The following is a 13,998-nucleotide window of genomic DNA, read 5'->3' as shown; positions in this document are numbered from 1 at the left end:
AATGTTAACTGCTAAGAATTGTTTGGATAGATCTTTATTTTCAGTATAAGGCTGCCCCACACCTCTCTTCTCCCAGAAGGATTCTCTCTTTTCATAGCTGTTTTTAGCCTAGATCTTGTCTTTGTAGTATTGCAAGCAAAATTGTTACAGGACTTGATTTTTGTTCTTTCTACAGTTTGCTGCTCTTGGTCTTGCTGAATATAACGCTGTTTCTCAAACTGTCAAAGATAGAGCATGCAGCTCAGTCCCTCTATCATGTCCAGCTTCAGGAAGAAAGCTCTTTAAAGTAAGTTGAATTCAGTCTTTGCTTTCTTTCTTCCTCAGCTTATGTGGGAATCTGATCTAAATAAGTAAATTTTGAACAATGAAACTTGGTGGTAAGTTCTCAAAAGCTGCTGGGGCTTGCTCTTCTGTGGTCTATGCTGGTATCCAGTGACATGTCTGACTGCATCTTGCAGTAATAAATTTCTCCTTTGACAAGCTGTTTTTTGGGGGAGTGTTAACCTTAGCTTGCATTTATCACCCTGCTGTGACTCATCTGCAGTGAATATCATAGTGCTGATCACAGAACCAAAGTGTTCACTTCGTCCTGTGTGAACCAGCATGATCTCAAATGTAGTGTTCAAGATCCATTTAGTTTTTTAGCCTCTTTCTGCAAGTCTCCTGCTAAATCTCCTCTCCCCCTCAAACTTCCATGTTAGGTACCTTTTGTATTCAGACATATGGAAGAGGCTCAGATGTTGCTTCCTCTCTTGAATATGGTCTCAGCAAACAAGTTAAAACCCATAACCTGATCTTGAGTACGGAAGCAGTGTGGTGACCTCCTATAGTGATCATCTCAGAACTGATGAGAGTAACTTTCTTCATAAGAAAGGTCTTGCCCTCTGAAGTGTGAGAGCTTACGTTGTAGACAAAATGCAAGCACATTTGTTCTTGGTGGCTGTTGTCTACAAAGGTCTGAGGCAGTATCTTCAAGGCAACAGGGACTGAAATTCAACTGCAGGCAGCTTTTTATGTGATGCTTGGAAAAGGATGCCTTTAGCAATGGTGGCAGAGAGCAGTTGCTTTTAGAAAGGCATGGAGATGCTGCTTTCATGTTTCTGATGTAATCTCAATCTCTTTCAGCATATCCCCAGAAATGATATCAAAAGAGGAGATCCCTCAGTATGATAAGGAACAGGTTAAACATGTGAAGGGAGTTTTAAGGGACTCAATTGAAATGCTTGAGCAGGTAGGTGTGCCAGTTATTCCTGGTGATATTCTTGTTTCTCAACAACTCAAGTTCTCTCCCTTATGCCGTCATAGCTTTTGTTTGATGTCTTCTGGTTTTAACTAAAGTTTTTGACTCCTTGACCTGTTTTTTTTTTGTCCTAGGCTTGAATCTGATGGTTTGGGTTGGTTTGGTTTTGACTAAGATTTGGGTGGGGTTTTTTGACTAAGATTAAATATTCACGTCAATTTTCTTAAACCTGTTAAGCACCTGTATTGATAATGCTGTTCTGAATCATGACAAAGCAAAGACTGGAGTAATTGAAAACAGATCCTATTTTCTAAGAAGACGCAAAACATAATGTGAAGTATTTGCCCACCTCATTATGGGGTTTCTTCATTCAGGTTTATCCTGGCTTTTGCTCCCCATTCTAGATTTTGGTGAGAGCTTCACTTAGCCTTGGTATCAATGGGCCACCTAATCTCCAGTGAAAAATAAGTTCTGCAGGCCATATGTTTCTGAGAGGCCACATAGCTGTGGAGTTAATCCTCCTTCTCAGTAACTTACACTTCCAGGCCCTTACAAACTTGCAAACACTATCTAAAAAATGTTGTGGAATATTGTTGTGTGTGTCTGATCCTGAAGTCCAGGACTAGTAAACCCCTGGGTTGAAATTTCAACTTATTTTTTTTACTTAAAATCTGTACATTCATAGGTTGTAAGTTCTTTTATTAAATCTTAAAATGTGACAAAGAAATTATTAGATTAGGAAAGATGTGGGGGAGTTCACATGTACCTCTATCCATCACCAGTTTGCTCTGTGTTCTCCCACGCACTAAAGGAGGGTAGAAAAAGAAGCCATTTTTATACTCCTTGTTCAGAGGTGTCTCTGCACACCAAATTGCTATTAATTTTTTAACCATTTTGATCACAGCTTGAAAAAGCTTCAGAGTGCTAGAAGTTTCACTGTAGAAATGAATTTCCTAGTTTCCATGCCCTTTACATTTTCTCTGCTTACTTCCCAAACAACTCCTAATTCTGAAGCGTTAAACTGCTTTTTGAACAGTGTAAAAAAAAAAAAAAACCAAACCTTTTTTAAAAAAAAGTGAGAATTCAGCCACCTTTTCCATCCCAAATAGCACTTTTGTCTGGAAGTCATGACACGTCTTAGTGCCTGCTACCTTAGTGTTTTCTGAGGATTGTCAATAATCTAAACACACTTTGTGCGCCAAAATGCACTGAGAGGGCTAGGTATTAAAAGAAAATTCATGCTTTGCTGCCATGTTCCTTAGAGTATTTGCCACGAACATTAACTGTGACTAAAAATGAGTGGGGTGGCTTATCTTCCGCACTGTTGCCTGGCAAGGTGTTAAGACTTTATCATACTGGACTGTTAGTAATTATAAACTGTACAGAGTATAGCTGTTAGGAGAGCACAGTAAGGCAACTCTTTCTAGAAAGAGGGAGGAGGAAATTGCATGAAATCTTTACAAGAAAAGGAGGAGGGAGACATTGTTTTCCTGATATCACTCACCCGTGTAGGAGACTGACTTACGTAATTGGGGGGTATGATGGTTGTATGTTCACAGCTAAAGGTCTCCCTTTCCATACTCCAAAGAAGCTTTGACCACTTGAACAGGACACAGAGCGGCAAGACGGAGAGTTAATACCCACATCAACTTTCTGTTCAAGATGTCGGAAGAACAGATGTGTGTGTGAGGACTTGTGGGGTAGGGATTGTAACTGTCACCTTCGGACTCTTTACTATTTGGCTCAAAAGCTGCACTGAATAAAGGTTTCTGGACGAAGTAAGTTGGGTTCTGCATTCCCGTAGCCTGGTGATCTGTCTCTCATCCTGGGGAGTCTTGCTTACCAACAGAGCGGAGCTCTCAGATCCCATGGTGAGTGAGAAAGGGCAGTTCTACGGCTGGTTAATGGATCTGCAAATTTTGGAGGAGGGAGGAACACGTTGAGGTGGGCTCATCTTTAATGAAATCACAGCTTTTTATGTCAACTTAAAAAATGACTATCAGTGAAGAGCATTTTGGAGAAAACAGGTAGTGGTTTCACAGCCACAGGATCTTTGTATGATTTTTTTAGCCATGGGGAACATGTAAAACAAGTCACCATCTTTAAGGATGAATATTTTTAAGATTAATTAACTAAACAGCAAAATGCTTGATACCTCTTTGCTAAATCTCTTGCATACTGTGAGCTTTGGCAGTCTGCCTTCTGCCATATGTTTCTAGCTCTCCCAGAGAAATTTCAGCCCTCAGTATTTTCCCTTGATCAAGGGCTGCTCTTCAGTTCTTTAGCACAGCGTGCCCACTGATGATGAAACACCTTTTCTTCTGGCTTCAAGCTTTTTCTAAGCGGGCTGAGAGAGAGAGAAGATGAAAATAAAAATTAAAAGCAAGGGAAACAGTACCGTCCCTGTAGGCTCAGACTGGTGCGATGCAGTGGTGCAAACAGCTGAGCCCCTTACCCTGCAGCCCAGAGTAGGTTAGGGGGTGTGTGTGGAGGTGCTTGAGCCCCAAAACTCAGGGTCCTGGGGTGAAACCCTCTGCGGGGTAGGTTTAAACAGGTAGGCTATTGTGCTGGGTGGGAAACTTTCCCAGCCGTGCGTGTGTAACCCCGGGGAGCAGCAAGGCGCCTCGAGTCTTGTTTCCCCCGGGGAGGCGGAGCTGGAGTCGAGGTCTCTTCCGGCCGCGGGAGCTGGTGCCGCCGGGACCCCGCGGTGCCGCCGCCGCCTCCTGCGGCCGCCACCTGTTGCGCTGGCCCTTTAAGCCAGGTGCTACCGCGTCACGGCCAGCCCCGCCCGACCCGGGCAGGCATTGGGCCATTCCCCCGTCAGGTGGATGGGCCCGGGGCGGGAGGGTGCCTCAATACCCCCCCCTCCTCCCGCACACCTCCGCGTTCGGGAGACGCTTGGGGCGCGGGCGGCCAATGGCGACCGGGCTCTGCCGAAGGGGGCGGGGCCGCTGTGGAGGAGGCGGTGGCGGGTGCGAGGCACCTGCGGCTGGGAGGGGGGCGGGGCGGCTGCCGCGGCGGCGCTGCCGTGTGAGCCGCGTCCCCGGCCCGGCGGCGGCGGGAGGGTCGCGGGGAAGGGCGCGGCGGGGCGGGCGGCGATGGAGGAGCCCCTCTGCTGCTGCGAGTACGTGGACCGGAGGGGCGAGAGGAACCACCTGGCGGCGTGCTGCTGCGACTGCGAGGACCTGGACGAGGGCTGCGAGAGGTAACGGCTCCGCGACCCCCGCCCCGCCGGGTCCCCGCCTCCCTGGGCGCCGCCCGGCTGCGAGACCCCCCCTCCCAGCGGGGGCGCTGGGCGTCCCTCGCCTCGCGGGAAGCCCCGCGGGCAGCCGGTACCCCCGGGAGGCTGGCGCCCGGAGGGGAGGGGAAGGGAAGGGGAGCTGCGCCCCGCTTCTGGGGAAACTCGACGGGAGAGAGGGCGGGCGGGGGCCGCCCCGGGTTGGCGGCCGGGGTGTGCGCACCTTGGGGCAGGCTGCGGGAGCGGGACGAGGCAGGGGAAGGGCCTCGGGTGCGCCGCTGTCCGTCTGCTAGCCGCTGTCCGTCTGCTAGCCGCTGTCCGTCTGCTAGCCGCTGTCCGTCTGCTAGCCGCTGTCCGTCTGCTAGCCGCTGTCCGTCTGCTAGCCGCTGTCCGTGTTCCCCCCAACAGGTGGCTGACGTGCAGATCCCTGCCCCCGGGAGCTCTGGAAAGAATTGCCGACACCGTGGCGGACCGACTGCGGGTCCCTTGGTTCGCAGGGGCCGTGAAGATCAATGTCAGCCTCGTGCCGCCTCTGGTTCTGCTGCCCGTCTTCCTCCACGTTGCCGCTCTGCACTTCCTGCTGGGGCTCGTCGTCTTGACATCGCTGCCCGTGGTGGTGCTGTGGTATTACTACCTCACCCACAGGAGGAAGGAACGGACTCTCTTCTTCTTGAGCCTAGGGCTCTTCTCCTTGGGCTACATGTACTATGTGTTTCTCCAGGAGGTGGTTCCCCGAGGCTACGTGGGCTATTCCCAGGTGGTTGCTCTCACGTGTGGGTTAATTCTTATGCTTGCAGCTCTGTCTCGAGCCAAGAAAGACCCTGGCTACCTTCCCATCCCAGCAAGCAACGAGAAGTCATCGCACCAGGTTTTGCCCAACAAGAGTGTTAGAGGGAGCTCCAACGGGCTCCATGGCGTCACCGTGTCAGGCGCTGCCAGCGGCCGTGCTGTGAATGGGGAGGCCAAAGGCTATTCCAGGATGTCAGCTGGGGAGCCAGAAGGTGTGAAAAAGGACTGGTGCGCTAAATGCCAGCTGGTCAGACCAGCCCGAGCAGGGCACTGCCGGCTTTGTGGCAGGTGTGTAAGGAGACTGGACCATCACTGTGTCTGGTAGGTTTTGCACTGCTGAGGTTACATATGTGTTCTCTCTCTCTCTTTCCCCCCTGCCCCCCTTTAAGTTAACATCTTTTTTTTACCATCCCTGTCAAATGGGGTTGCTGTCACCTGGTGATATTCTTTAAAACAGTAAATTTTTAAAGACAAATTTACTGTTTTAAAGAATGCTTTAAACAATATTATTATAAGTGGGATGACCTGACAGCTCATAACTTCTACAGCATACTTCAGAATTGCCTTTGGTTCTCTACTGGATTTCATCTGGTTTTTGTGTCTCAGCGAAGGATGCTACACTTGCTAGAAGTCTGAGGCCAACAGTCCACCACCATTACCCTACTGGTCTATTGACTTGTGCCTATAACACTTCTCTAGAAAGCTATAAAGCTTTTTTGAACATGTTTCAAAGTTCTTGGCCTGTGTTATATAAAAGCACCTTGGAAATGGGGTTCTCTGACAGCTGGGGGAGGGAGGAGGCAAGGGAAGCCAGCTTCTTTTCTTTTTAAGCAAAGTAATCTCTTCTTTCCTTTTGGAGGATTAACAGCTGTGTAGGGGAGCAGAACCATCAAGCATTCATCCTTGCACTCTCCTTCTTCATGCTCACCTCTGTGTATGGGATTACATTGACCCTGCACACCGTCTGTAGGGGCCGAACTCCATTCGTGGCGTTGTTCTACTGCCCCGGGGCCTATTCTGACTACAGGTGAGACATCTGTCTGGGAGAGAGCTGGGGTGGGAGCGGGCTTGGTTAGGCATCTTAGCTCCTGTTCCTCATTCTGCGCTCCAGGCCAGTGCTGTTGGCTGTCAAACCTGACCAAAAAGTGCTCCCTGAAAAGTTCAGGAAGTCAGGGATGCATCGCTGCTTTTGCCGAGGTGGGGAGCCCGAGACTTGGAGAGAGCTCACCATTTACTTCGGAAAAAGTTGTTGGAAGAGCTTGGATTTGAAATCTTTATTGTGTTCTATATAGATACACCCTTAAATATGTTTGCCCCTAGTTGCAGGTAATGCTCTGACAGTCTGGAATGCATGTTCTCTCTCTCTCTCATCCCTCACTGTTTATCTAGTGACTCTCCCTCCAAGTTATCTGCTTAGAACAGACAGTGTTAACATGCCTTGTCTGGCAGGGAGGGTGGTGAGAAGCATTGGACATGAGTTCAGAGAGTGGCGCTACCACCAATGGGCAGAGTGCTTTAGCACAAGTGACTCTACCTTCTGTACTCCATTTCATGATTGATTGAGAGTGAGCATCGTTGTGTCCTTCAATAAGGACTGAGTACCTTTGCAACGGTAAGAGTAAAGAGCTAGGTAGTGCGATAGCAATGTGCAAGAGTAGTTCTGGTAGCACTAAAAGCTCTCATTAAGTAAGCCCTGAAGCTTTAATTTTGAGAAAGCCTTTAAGGATTATCTGATGAAAGCTGCAAAGTGAGATCACTGTGGCAGATGTAGATAGGGATTTGAAAGGATAGTGATTACCAGGGAAAGTCACTCTAAAGCAGCTGCTCCAAAACTAAATGGCTTCCTTCCCATCTTTTTCCTGCTGCCAGCTCTGCTCTGTCGTTCACCTGTGTGTGGTACTGTGCCATTGTAACAGCTGGCATGGGATACATCCTTCTTATCCAGCTGTTGAACATCAGCTACAACGTGACTGAGAGGGAAGCTCGGCTGGCGCTGCGGGACAACACTGGGCGCAGGCTCCTGGGTGGGTTAGTGATAGACACTGGCCAGTATAACAGGGGTTTCCTATGCAACTGGGGCCATTTCTTGAGCCTGGGGTCTTCTCCTCCACAGCGCTCTGCTGAAGATATCGTGTGACAGCCCTCTTTCTGCACATGACCGTGACTGACTTTCTTTAGCAGGGGAATGGCCCCTTCCCGAAACTAGGACTCCCTCCTCCCACACCCTTCCTTTGCGGTCGGTGCATGGGCTGCCTATACCGTCACTGACAACATCAGAGGCTTTCCCAGGCAGAATGGTTCTTCACGTGCTGCCAGCCAGCAATAAGATGCAGAAAGCAGTAAGCCATATGCACGAACCTGGAGAGAAGGAGCCTGCTGCCTTTTTCCACTGTGGGAAACTTTGTGCAGCTCAGCTCAGCAGGAAGAAGAACACAAGGCTTTGAGAACTTGAGTTTTCATTAGCCGTGAACCCTGGCATCAAGAGGAACCCACTGCTGGACTTCAGAGTGTGCACTGGTTCCTGCAAAGGTTAAGGAATCCCTGGCTTGTACCTACGTGCAACATTTCAGAGAAGTCAGGAGGGTGAACTTTTAATTCAGATAACAGATGGACCACAGCAGAAGCCAGACCCTTTGGCTGAAAGAGGCTGTCTAGGCACTCACTGAGCGGCTCCCTCCTCTCTGGTGCATTTTTTTTTTTTCTATATTCTATGCCATCCAGCTGTATACATGCTTGTATTAAGTGCCTTTGTGAGCAACATTGCTGTAGGGCTTTGTAAGATCCCTTCATCTCTTGACCCCTAAAGTTGTTATTCCATCCCTGTCTGTCCAACTGGGTAAGAAGACAGTGTCATTTTCAATCTCATCAGTCTTTCTGCAACCTGGGTCTGTTGGTTTGAAGGCTTGGCTTACTTCCCTCAAAGTGTTTCTGCTCTGATTATGGATTGTGACACGAGACAGCAGGTAAATGTACCAAGTAAGATGTTTTGAAGCAACGTGTAATAGTGGACTTTGAGGGGAAAACAAGATTGTTGTCCAATGTTATTGTTACTTTATGGAAACTACCTTCCTCCCTCCCTCTATGGGAGAAGGGAGTCTGTGGGAGAGTAGACAATTCTGCTAGCCGCATTTTTGGTAGGTAGCATTTTGGTTGGTTGTGTTGCTAATAACATAGTGATCCCATCTCCTCTCAACCCAATCACTGTGGAGCTGCCTGACTTAGGTCTGTTTTCTCAAGCCAGGAAGCCAAGGAATACTTCAGTCTCTACTGGCTGCTTTTGGGGTAGATGACCTGTGCTGGCAGGTGAATGAACGTGCTAAATGTGTTCTGGAGGAATACCATGTGTTCCTCAGCAGCCGGCAACTGTATTATTGCCTGGACTTGAGTTTCAGCTGAAATCACAAAGTTTTGGTGTTGATGGTTTCTCTTTTCTTGTGGGTGGGGTTTTTGTTGATTTTTGTTTTAAACCCTTTGTGTATGTTGCTGCCCCTGCAGTAATCATATGAAAGGTCTGGCTGGAAGAGCCTGGGATCATGGCACAGGGGTTACGGGTTGGGCTAAGATGCAGAAGCAGAGGGAAAAGCCTTGTCCTAGCTACTGTTTTTAGATGCGTGTGCAGCATGCACAGATCATACCTACCCCTGACTCCAGTTACACGGCAGGCAGCTGGGGGATGTTGGCCGAGTGACGCAAATTCACTGTGGATTATCTCTGAAGAATGGATGGATGGTAGCAGGGTTGGGGGTGTCCCCTGAGATCCACGCCACATTCGGTGTGTACGCTCCTGATTATGTGCCCCAGTTTAAGGTGAAGACCATGTCCTTCTTTGCACTGTTTGGTTTCCTCAAGTGGCACTTTCTATAACCAGCAGATAATTGAGGAGCAGCTGCACTTGGAATGTGTCTGTGCAGAAAGAGGTATTGACTTACTGAGTGTCCCTTATTGCCTCTTATCCCTTTTCATCCGGTGAACAATCCTTATAAGGAGGTGAAGGGTACGCCTCTCTTGCTTCCTGCTTCTGACCACTTCTCTGGCCCTAACGTGAAGAAAAAGGCACTCAGCTGGACTGTGCTAACTGTTCCTCTATGACTTTCTGTTTGGAGCTTGGAGCATGACCCTAGCAGTTTAAATTCACACAAAGACCTTGCCTCCACATGAGTTGTCTGTAAACATTTCTGTGGCACATACGCATTTTGTGGTGCCTGCTGAGATGAACCAGAGCTTGGCAACCCTGGAGACGGGGGGGTGGGGATGCTCTGGGCTAGCAGGTTTGTGATCTTCTCAGACCTCATCCTGCTGGCACTTGGGAAGATTGAGGCAGAATGATCTCCTGGGCTAAATGAACCCCTGCAGTGGAGGTAGCCAACCTCTCTGTCCCTGTGAGTTACATGCGTAGAATTCAATCATGTGCCCATTGATCACAGATCACAGATCATTTCCCTGGCAGTGCCTGACCCTGTTGCTTTTGCTTTCTCCCACAAGCAGAGACTGGTTACTGCTCGGCAGCCTGTCTGTCAGCGTGGCCTTATCCCTTGTCTCTTGGTGAGCTCTGGCAGCGGAGATTTCATTTGAACTGCTTATGCTGAGACCCTCAGTGGTGTTCTCCCAGGCAGCGTGGACTTTGGAGGGCAGATTAGGAACAAAGGACCTTGGACTAATGTAACCATTCCATACCTTGGTCAAGACCACTCCATTATAGTGGGGGTTAAAGCCCACCCCAATATAGTAGAGGTAAAGTGCTAAAGTAAATTTCATTTTTGCACTTACCCCAGAGGGAACTGGAACCATTCAGGACACTAAAATGGTTGCAAGGCTGGGTTTTTGTGGGAGGAGAATGCAGTGCTGATTCCCCAGTGAACAGGAAGTTCACCTGGCTGTAATCTGCATAGCAATGGTGACTTTTTCTTTAAGGCTTTTGTTTACCATTCTGGCTTCTTCGTGAGAGGATTTACCTTGTGAATGCTTTGGGAGATGGGAAGCATAAAGTAACAGGATATATTGCTATCTAAAAGGGCGGAAGAGTGTTGAGCTTCAGATGCATACTTTGGAGCTCTCCTTTTAATAGCCCTGAGAATTAGCAAGAAGCCCTTGAAGGATAATGCTCCCTCTTGCACTTACAGCAAGGGCAAACTGTTGTGATCTCTTGTGTACTAAAGGACAATTTATTTTCTGAGTATTTTCTTGTTGAGCTTGTTATTGGCCACGCTCGTAGAAAAATATTAAAACCTAGGCATAGTCAGTCCTCAGGCTCACTGTGTTAGTAGCTGCCTAAATCCATGCTGCCTGGGTGTCAGAGCAGGCTGCATTTGACAGGTGACTTGTATGTTGTGTGTGTGGCCTTGAGGCGAGGAGCAGTGTCTCACCTGTAAAACTGTATGCATGTACCTGGCAGCACAGAAAACAGTACCCTGCTGGGCTCTTGAAAAGTTTTCCCTGTGTAAGAAGAGAGGACCCAGAGCTGGTCAGAAGCAGGGAAGGATTTTGGTAATATCTAGCCTTGATGTTTCTCCACCCAGACTTGCCAACGAGTTTATCGTAGTTTAAGTATGACCTTTTAAGAGGCATTTGTTGTTTCACAAGTATTGTGGACTTCTGCAGACCGGGGCAACTCGTAAGGCGCCAGGGTTCTGATGTTGCCGCTGTTGTAGTGTTAAACCCTCCATGTCCAAATGCCAGCACCCTACTGTTCAGTGACTATACTACGAACTGTGCACCATTAGATACACCCTGTAAATGGTAGCTTGGCACTCTTTAACTGTGTCTTCTTACATCGTGCTTTTCTGTAGGCAAGTCACAGGTCCACACATCGACTGTTTCTCCATTTAACTTGTCCTCAAATGACTAAAGTCACTGGTGAGCTGGAGTTGGTGCCGCTTGTGACTCCTAATCACATTTCAGCCTTCATGCTATGATGGTGCTTTTTTTCTTCAAAGTAGGTTGCTTTCAAGTGTCTTAATGAAACCATTTGCTGTAAAATTTCTTCTGAAGATAAAATGGATACTGCCTCACTGCCTAATGTCTTAATAATATGCTTGGTTTTTTCCTTCTATATGAATCTATATTGCCTCATTAGGGCAGGAAGCGTGTGTGATTATGGATGTGTTTTCCCTGTATTGTTTTCAGTGAAGAACTCTACAGTTTCCTAGGATTTTCTTCCACTATCAGGATGTTTATACAGTGAAAATCTTTCTGCAGATAGGTGAGGTAGGCACTTTCTGAAATGCAGGAAGTCAGCCTCCCAAGATCTTGTCTTTATGGAACTCCTCTAATGTGAAGAATGATGGGCTCTGGAAGAACTGTCTGCCTTGGAGAGTGGGGTGGTTTGGGGTTGTTTTTTTTTGTTTTCCACCTTAAGCTTTAGGAAGAAACTGCCTGAAACATTTGTGAGCTTTGTTGAAAGGACTGGTGTGTGTGAGTTTGTGTCCATTCTGCATCATATTCAGTGTTTCCAAATGGATGCGATTATGAATCAAAATAAATGATTAGAAATGATCTGTGGAGTGGCCTGTTGATTTATGCCAACACACTCAGCCAGGTCAAATGACCAAAAGCTGCCATCATCTCATGGCTATTTAGCTGTGAGCTGGACTTGGGAGTAAGTGAACAACAGGCTAAGGAGAAGCAAGGAAACAAGTGTTCTTCCAATTCTGCAAAAGTTGACCTTTGGGTTTGTTGGTGTTGGGATGAAATGGACCTGCTTGGCAGTTCTCACCACCTTGGAAACTAAGGATATTCCCCTGCAGTGGGGATTTAAACCAGGATTTTGCATCCCATGAGCAATCCATTATCAGATACTGAGTGTTTGTACCTGATCACGTTCCTCACCTTTTTGTCCACTGTCTTGCTTTCCTTCATACACCTGCCCACACAATACATCCAGAACCCCAAAAAAGAACAGTCTCTTCCTCTAAACCCTCTTCTAAGCCATGTTTGGAAATGACATGGATATTCTCCATGCAGATAGTGGGAAGAGATGTAGTCTTTGATCCTGTTGGTATCTCAGGACATCTGCTGAAAGGCAAGATGTCTTTTAATGAGTAGAATCACAGGTGCCTTTGTTCCTAGAGCTCTGCTTTGATTTGCCTGGGTGGCACTTCTGTCTGCTGTTCAGCTACTTTGAAGATTATTTTGCACTCACTGACAATAAGGACCTTGCGCTAGCAGTGAATTATGTTTGTAGTTAGGTGAGAGTGGTGTGTGCAGAAGGGTGTCAGTCTTCTGACATCCCAACAGCCACCAGTTTCATTAACGCCAGTGCTGATGGCGGAGACACATGAGACTACTGTCTCTTCCCCAGCTTATTTTTTTTCCCCCTTGTGGCTTGCCATATTGCCCCTGCAGAGCAGGAGCATGTCTGGAGTGGCAGCTCATGTGCTGGGGAAGGCCAAGGTGTGCTGCTGTGGCTGATGTCCATGATGTGTAACAGGTCTGCAAAGATGCAAGCTGTGGATCAGACTGCAGTGGTTCATGGACCTTTCCCAGGCTTACTACTGTCCCCAGCTACAGTCTTGTTTTCTTGGGGGGAGCAGAGGAAATTGTTTAATCCTTCAGGCACTGTTTCAAATCCAGTTTGAGCTGGGCCTGGGGGACTTTGAAGAGACTGGTGTACAGATTTACCAAGAAGGTGATACTTCTGTGGTCAAGGTTTTTTGGGGGAAAAACAACTCTGGAGGGCAGGTGTCAGCAGGGGATAGGGTTGGGGAGAAGGGGAGTTTGCAGTCACTTTAGGGTTCTGCATTTGCTGTTGTACCAAAGTGAAAATCCTGCCCCTCTCCCTGCACAGGAGAAGAAAAGCCTGGCTGTGCAGCCACCTCCCTCTCTTGCTAAGAAAAGCAAGGAGCTGACAGGCAGGAACGTGCCTGAGCTGTGAGAGTGTGGGCTGATGACCAGCATTAAGGCATTGACATCTGAGTCTAACCAAGCGCTGGAGCAGGAGGGATGCTCTGGCACAGCTAAAGGCTGAAGCTGTTTCCTCAGTCTAACAAGCTCTCGTCACCCTCCTGCTGGGGAATGTTCGCTGGAGCTTTAATTTGCCAAACACTAACATCATGCCAGGGATTTTAGGGGTATCCCGTGCAGTCTCTCAACAGCATCATCAGGCACAGCCTTCCTTCTGCCAAGGAGGTACGAGTTGTTTCAGCCAGGTGTGGATTGAATGGGGAACTCAAAGGGATTCTTATCTCCTCGTTGATTCAGACCACGTTCAGTATGATTGTGCCTGATCCCTGAACATCATCCCTGTCCCTCAGCTGGATCCAGCTGAGGCTTCTGCTCCGTGCTAACACTGAATTAGCAGTACACAAGGGCAAAAGGGATGTCAAACTACAGCTCCTCCTGGATCTTCCTTTGGCTTCTTGCTGCTGGAACTGTCCAGACAAAGACCATCTTATCTGGAGAATCAGTTTCAAAGCTACTAAGAATAGAAGAAAACCCTAGAAGGTAAGAGTATTGGAGACAAAGACCAGTTTGAAAAGTAAGTGTTGATTGTATTTCAAGTTCTTTGGGGAGAGTAATGCTCCACATAAGCAGCATTGTTTTTGTGGATGGTGAGTGGGAGCTGTGGACCTCAAAATATCCAAGCGTGGCCTTGCTGGGGAAGGAATCTGTTGTTCAGTAAACTGGATGCACCCCTGACTAGCCAGTGGTTTGGGGCACCTTTTTAGCTGTGAGAGATGCAGATTCAATGCCTGCTCAGCCTGTTGCTAGGGTCAAGACCAGGCCGCGTGTGGGC

At 48.0% G+C, this 13,998-nt stretch overlaps 2 protein-coding genes across 9 annotated transcripts in view; both read left to right on the top strand.

Moving 5' to 3' along the window:
- The window catches only part of GRAMD1C (GRAM domain containing 1C), a 55,348-nt gene extending 52,329 nt beyond the window's left edge, over positions 1–3,019 (top strand). For all 7 annotated transcript variants that reach the window (XM_054812524.1, XM_054812522.1, XM_054812523.1 and 4 more), the window contains 3 exons: positions 176–286; positions 1,126–1,231; positions 2,800–3,019. In XM_054812524.1, the coding sequence (XP_054668499.1) occupies positions 176–286; positions 1,126–1,231; positions 2,800–2,877 (295 nt within the window). In that variant the 3' untranslated portion in view covers positions 2,878–3,019. The remainder of the gene's footprint in view (positions 1–175; positions 287–1,125; positions 1,232–2,799) is intronic.
- A 1,201-nt stretch (positions 3,020–4,220) lies between these two features.
- Positions 4,221–11,647, top strand: ZDHHC23 (zinc finger DHHC-type palmitoyltransferase 23). 2 transcript variants are annotated; one of them, XM_054813287.1, is made up of 4 exons: positions 4,221–4,445; positions 4,887–5,588; positions 6,127–6,294; positions 7,381–11,647. In XM_054813287.1, exons 1-4 carry the CDS (start codon positions 4,339–4,341, stop codon positions 7,433–7,435), a joined length of 1,032 nt encoding a protein of 343 aa, XP_054669262.1. In that variant the 5' UTR covers positions 4,221–4,338; the 3' UTR covers positions 7,436–11,647. The 2 variants fall into 2 exon arrangements, with proteins under 2 accessions (XP_054669262.1, XP_054669261.1); XM_054813286.1 differs by having other exon boundaries at positions 7,137–11,647.
- The last annotated feature ends 2,351 nt before the right edge of the window (positions 11,648–13,998 follow it).

This window comes from Grus americana, chromosome 1 (genome assembly GCF_028858705.1).
Source record: "Grus americana isolate bGruAme1 chromosome 1, bGruAme1.mat, whole genome shotgun sequence".
Taxonomy (NCBI): domain Eukaryota; kingdom Metazoa; phylum Chordata; class Aves; order Gruiformes; family Gruidae; genus Grus; species Grus americana.
This window is presented reverse-complemented; position numbering and strand designations above follow the sequence as displayed.